The sequence below is a fragment of the Arachis ipaensis genome, chromosome B07 (genome assembly GCF_000816755.2).
Source record: "Arachis ipaensis cultivar K30076 chromosome B07, Araip1.1, whole genome shotgun sequence".
NCBI classification, from domain to species: Eukaryota; Viridiplantae; Streptophyta; class Magnoliopsida; order Fabales; family Fabaceae; genus Arachis; species Arachis ipaensis.
Window position 1 is genome coordinate 18,918,072 of NC_029791.2, and position 6,720 is coordinate 18,924,791.

Below are 6,720 nucleotides of genomic sequence, written 5' to 3' on the forward strand. Positions count from 1 at the left end.
ATGTTTATCAACCTTCAAAAATTTTATAAAAAATTATAATTCAATCTAGAAATAAAATAATAAATACAATATTTATGTGATTTTTAATAAATTATTTAGTTAATTGATAAATTTTATATATAATTTTTTTAATTTATTTCGGCGGTAAACAAACAAGTTTTCTTTTATAATACTCGAATATAATATTTTCAAAAATATAATTTCTTGTAATATGTATCACCATTTTTTGTGTAATTGATATTCTTAATACTAAAAATCTATTATTAAGTAATGAACCAATTGGTCCGTTGAACCCATCTCAATAAATCATTTTTGATGGCCATACAGCTTAGTGAGCATAGAGCAAAATATAGAAATGGCATGGAATGGATGGAGGAGTGGGATTATTGTTGAGAGAAAAGGAAAGTTTTTGGAGTTAGGAGTTTGGACACGTCAATAGGTGGCAGCTGGAACCTACCTACACCTTCAATATCTCCCCTATTTTCTACTCCCGACAACGACACATTATGCACACATAACACACACCCCTCCACTCACTCACACTCTCACACACTCCATTTTCCATTTCCATTTTTACCCTCCAAATACCCCCATTCTCACGGCCAAAATATTTTCGTGGAATCCTCCAATGGGGACATACCCCGTGCACTATAAATACCCTTATTCTTCCTTCTTCCATAGAGTTTTCTTCTTCTTTTCACTCCATTTCTCCATGTTCTAGTTCTTGCTTATCTCAGTCACGCCAACCCCGTGAAGGTTATAACCGCCATGTTCAAGTAAAGGTGGAGTGATACCCTTGTTAAAAAAATAGCATCCAAGGCTGCTCATATTCTCTACATACACACTAAAAAGAAAAAGTTGTGATCTTTTCTAATCCAACACCGTATCTTTGCCCTTTCCCTTCCTTTCTATATCATCACCAAACGTCTTTGTTACTCTACCAAAAACGGATCTTCTTCTCCCCCAACTTGGATCCCACTTTTTCTCTTTAAACCCTTCTAGTACCCTCTCCTACTCCTTCATGCACTCTAAAACTTCACGAACCCTTCAATCCATCAAACAACCTTGACACCTCACGACACAAACAAAACAAAACAAAACATTTCTCTGTTTCCAACATGTCCGTACAGTCAACACTGAAGCTGGAGAAGTTGAACTTGAAGCTCTCGCCTTCAAGCTCTAATTTTGAGGGTGACCCACCAAGTAAGACTAGGCGCAAAACGAAACAGAGGTTGGTTCGGATCATCCTCACTGACCACGACGCTACCGATTCCGATTCTTCAAGCGACGAAGCACAACGAAACAACACACACAAACTCAAAAGAGAGATCACGCAAATAACCATGCACCTTCCCTCACCATATTCCTCTACTACTACTTCCCCTTCTCCTTCTTCTTCTTCTTCTTCAACTTCATCTTCTATCTTTGGTTCCGTCTCTTCTGATTCATTGCAACGGAGAACCAAATCATGCAAGAGACCCAAAAAACCGCAACTTCAACCGCCGGAGCGCCATCGCAACAGGTTCCGCGGTGTGAGGCAGCGGCCGTGGGGACGGTGGGCTGCCGAGATCCGTGACCCGACCCAAAGAAAACGGGTCTGGCTTGGAACCTTTGACACGGCGGAGGAGGCCGCCACCGAGTACGACCGTGCGGCGGTGAAGCTCAAGGGTCCAAACGCCGTTACGAACTTCCCGATTAACTCTTCGGCGGATATTACGGCGGTTGATAACGGTGTAGCGGCGTTTTCCGATGCTGCCGCGCTTTCTCCAACTTCTGTTTTGCCTTACGACGGTGACTCGACGCCGTTTGACGGTTTCCGTTACGTGGACGCTTTTGGCTTCGACATCGCCGATGAGGCGCCGTTAAGTTTGACGGACGTCGACGTTAACAGCGTTATGCTGACGTGTCAGCGTCTTGATGCAAAAGAGGATGAAGCGTTCGGCGAGTTTGACCTCGACGAGTTCATTACGTGGCCGTACTAAAACCTCAGGGGCTTATTCGTCTTTTCAAAGGAAAATATCAAGTACCGTTTGGTAAAATTTGAAGTTTGTGCTGGATACGCAGTTGAATTGCCTAAATTGCCCTCGTTGTTTGAAGTTTTGTGGAAGAGTGTAGAGATTTTGAATTGTGGTCGATTTTAAACACTTTTTCTGTTACCCACTTGATGCGGCGACATTTGTGTATTTGTGAGAGGAACACAAATATATTTGTCAAAAATTTAATCTGTAATTAATTATTAGTTTTTTTTTTTCTATTATTAGTACTAGTATTGGTTAAGAAAAAAAATGAATGTGACTGAGTGAAGAATTGAAGATGGTGTCAAAGTGACAAGGTCTATGTTGTAATTTTTCCTATATTATTTCGAAGAAATATATAAATCGAAATTTTGATTTTGGTTATTGCAAGTTTGACACGTAGCTGTTGAATCACTTCAATCAGTCTCTACTCATTCTTGGTTCATTCCAGCTCCAACCTCCAATGTGAGAATTTTTTTTTCTCTTTTTAATATTTGGGATTGGTTGTTAGTTAGTCCTTACTTTACGAGTTAATTATTTATTATTCTTTGAATGCATGCGTAAATGAAATTATTAGAAGCTGACTCATATTTGGGACTGTGCTAAAATCATAGCAATCTTAAAGTGCTTACTGTATTTATAAAAATGGTTAAGAATAGATTCTTCTAAGTGCGATTTCATTTGGTACTTAATGAGGAGGGTACGATATTATTCATTCCTTCATCTTTTCGGCCCCGACAAATTCGCTTTAATTATTTTGTTTAAGAAGACTAAATTGACTCAAAAAGAAAAATTAAAATTGGACAAGTATTTAAATATTGATATCTCTTTGTTTGACGTTGAATTTCTCTCTCTTAGAAGCAGCAGCTGTATTGGCACAATTCTTTAGATATATCTTTGGGAAAAGGAAAAAAAAAATCAGTCCATATTGTTGATTCATTTTGAATTTTTGATCAATATACATCATGCCATGTTGGAGGTCTGTTTAAATTCAATTCAAATTTCAAACACTTGTCATTTGTCAACAAAACACTTACATTTTTGCAGTACCAATCACGTTAGCTTCTAGTGTATGTCTATGCTTTGCCACGCACCACCAAAAGAAAATTATTTGATGTTAATAATGGTTATGGGACGGACCATTATTCCGAAGTTATGTGAATATCTAGAGAAGTTTTTTTTTTTAAGTGATTGCTTAAAGTTCAAATTTTAGTAGGGAAGACAATATGAATAAAGTTCAGTAATTCAGTATATATAGAGCGTACTTTCTGAAGTTTGAAAAGAAAAGTAAGGAGCTTTTCCTTTGAAGATATAATAAAAGATTTGATATGCATACAAAAAAATAGCTACTAAAATGGTCATTATGGTATTATGTATTTGTGATTTTATATGTCAATAAATTTATATTGATAATTAATTTTTTATGTATATATAATATGATTACGGTGTAATTAGTATAATTCTTTGGTTAAAGTAGGATAAACTACTAAAATAAAGAATTATTTGTCATTAGTCTTTTTTAAATTATTATTATCTACAATTTAAATTTTCAAACACTGTTTAATAGTTTCCTTTAGAATAAGTTACTTTAGTTTTTTTCTATTTTCTTAGGTTTTGGACTCCAATCTCGTTTGTAACTAAAATATGATTAGTGTAGTTAAAAGAACATAAATATTGGAAATTTGTATGTATCTCCTAAATATTTTTTTATGCTCGACCTAAATATCAAACAATATTATAAAAAGAAAGTTTGGGTTTGTATAAAAAAACTTTGTGAAGCAAGAATTCGTATTTTTATAGGGGATAGAACTTCTCATAACAAGTACATGTTCAACTAAATTTAACACATGCTTATTTTCTTTAACTAATTGTCTCATATTCACGTTATATCATTTTCTTTCTTCAAAAAAGAAATGTTAGAAAGGCACAAAACAACATAATAATGCTACAACAATAATTATATTTGTTTACAATTTACAATTGGCCTTTTAATCTTTGGTAAGATATCTCAATCTTGGCATCTTGATTGGGCCACCTCAGCACGATTATGTTCCAACTTGCTTTTTAATTACAACAGTGGGGCCCATGGGGCCATGAGCCCACAAATGAGTGGCTACCTGGCTAATATTAATAAATAAAAGTCTAAATCAAGTTGGATTGGTCTAATGGTTAGCTCACTAGTCCGCTTAAGTAAGTGTCAGGAGTTCGAATTCTGCCTTGTGCATGTAGCAACCCATTGGCCAACAACAAACCCTTAAATTGAGCTTAGTACAGCAGCGGATTAGTTCTTGACCTGCCGATTGGAAGATACTGTGAAAAAAAAAAAAGTCTAAGAATTAACTGTAATATAAGTCAGTTTAATCAATTTTTATTTTTAATTTTTAAATTTAAAAAATTAGAATAATAGGGGTTGTTTTTTATTTTTTCTGTAATAAACCTATTTTTCAATAATCATGATGGGCCCACAAGCTGCTTCATGCCTCTACATAATGCACTCTAAGATGGGCTTGGGCCCACACAATAAAAGGAAAGTTACCGGCGGCTGAGGCTTCCCAATAGTAGACACTAGACACCAAAGAAATTTCAAAGGGTTAAGGAAATTGGATTCATGTGTGAATGTCACATAAATTGAAGCCAAAACTTGATATTTTTTTTTTTCTATTAATATATATCATAGAAGTAGCAAACTTGCATTCGTTGAAATTATTAAGATGCGTCTCTAGGTGAATCTGTTGACAATCCTCTTAGGTTAACATCATGAATAGTTGGATGTGGTGTTTGATTCCTTAAAAGTTTGTTTTCTACTACATTATTAATTTCTTACCGTATCTTACGCTTGAAAAAAAAAAAACAACATATGCTAAAAAGGTTACCAAGTTTAAATACCTAGACTTGATGGGTGATCAAAGGAGTCCAAAATTTAGGAATTTCGATTTTAATGTAATTTAGAAAATTTTAATCATTGAATTATGTGGAAATCTATATCACATTCTAGTAAAAATCTTAAAACGTTAAATATATAGGTTATATACTTATAAGTTGATTTTTTTCTTAACTAATGCACTATTTCATAAACAACACTAAAACTTTCATATTCTCTTTTATAAAGTGAGTCTCAAAATGGTGTTCTCCTTTAGTAAAAATCTCTTTTGAGTATTTATGGTATAACAAAGTTTAAAATTTTGATTAATGGTCAAATAAGGTTGAAACCACACCTAAACAAGACTAGCATATCATATTCAAGTTTGAATTGCTTTATTAGAATAAACAGTTGTGAGGAGTGAAAATATACATAGAAATTTAATCCAATGGAATTTAAAAATAACACAATAATATATCAAATGCCACATATGATAAAAGTTTATGGTAATAAATATAATTTAATTTATTGGTCCTTCCTAAGACTCTTTTTATTTTGTTGGATTTTATTTCAAACTTAATGGAATTTAGATATCTGTTAAACGCATGAGACACTTTTATTTTATTTATTGTTGATAAAAGAACCAAAACAGAGTTGTATGGGAGCAGAGTTGCTATAATGTCTTGCTGGATAGAATAAGCAGGAGACAACTTTATTTTGTCTCTTAGAGAAGAAAATTAGAATCAGAACAGAAAAGGAAGAGTGACACAACCATATATCCTTACTCAACCACCATGTGCAATGTGACTTACATCCAGTCTCTTTTACAACTGTGATGAAATTTTCACTATCTTTCAAAGATTACAAACACCAATTTTCTTAGGATTCAACTCAATCCTATTTGGGACAAACTCAATTTCTACCCAAGCTAGATTTGACTAAGTTTATTCCCTAGATTTTCAACCACTAAGTGCTCACCCAACTTAGCAAAGAAATCCCCTTAGGATCATGGTTATAAAGTAGAAAAATGTACAAAGATTTTCTGAAATAAACATTTGGCTTTTCTCCAAGTCTAACTCTCTTATTTTTTCTCTCAATGGCTTTTTCTTAATTCCTCATATTAATGCCTTTTTTTTACAGAAACAAAGAAAGATAAAATTGAGAAAGTAGAATATTCAATAGAAAACCATGAAGGAGAAAAAGGTATAGTTTTATAAGCTATGGAAACTCAAACTTTGTGCTCTCACTCCTTGAATCAATCTTTAGCCGTTTACCCCTTTAATAGAGGAGTAAGGCTTCCAAAACTTGAACTTTGGCTTCAACACATTGACTTCTACTTCCAAAATCAATAGTAGCAGCGGCACAGAAGATAGCAGTATTGATTAAAGCAAACATGCAAACAAACCTTACTTCTTCTCTTTCATCATTTTTCAATCTTCTTCAAGGATCTAAGTCGTATATCAAAACTTTATCTTTAAGTTTGATTCTTGACCCTTGATACACAGCAGAGTTTCATAACTTCACTTTCTTCGACTTTCCAGTTCGGTGCTTGAGAGAGGAAAGTAATTTTAACAAGCAATTTAGGAAGCACAAAGATGAAAATAATCTTCTAAAAAACTTTGGATTTGATAGTTATTTTTTGGCATCCTAACTTCTGATTTTCTTACTCTTTTCTTTTGTTTTTTTATTTTGGTAAATACTTTTTTTTTCTTGATTTGAGCCCTAATCAGAGCTACTTTTTCTTTCTTATTCTTGGAAGTAATCACGTGAGTAAAAAAGAAGAGAAAAGAGAAAGAAGAGAAAAAACTAGTTCAATTGATTTGAGTTTTGTTCAGATAGAAGTGA

General features: G+C 33.7%; 1 protein-coding gene across 1 annotated transcript; it reads left to right on the forward strand.

Annotated features, from left to right (window-relative positions):
- LOC107609502 (pathogenesis-related genes transcriptional activator PTI6) lies at positions 676 to 2,399 on the forward strand. The gene has a single exon (XM_016311495.2). The coding sequence runs from the start codon at positions 1,119 to 1,121 to the stop codon at positions 1,980 to 1,982; it is 864 nt and encodes a 287-aa protein (XP_016166981.1). The 5' UTR covers positions 676 to 1,118; the 3' UTR covers positions 1,983 to 2,399.

Bases quoted from the DNA above. Each gene is read 5' to 3' on its own strand.
- LOC107609502 (XM_016311495.2), top strand. From the start codon at position 1,119: ATGTCCGTACAGTCAACACTGAAGCTGGAGAAGTTGAACTTGAAGCTC.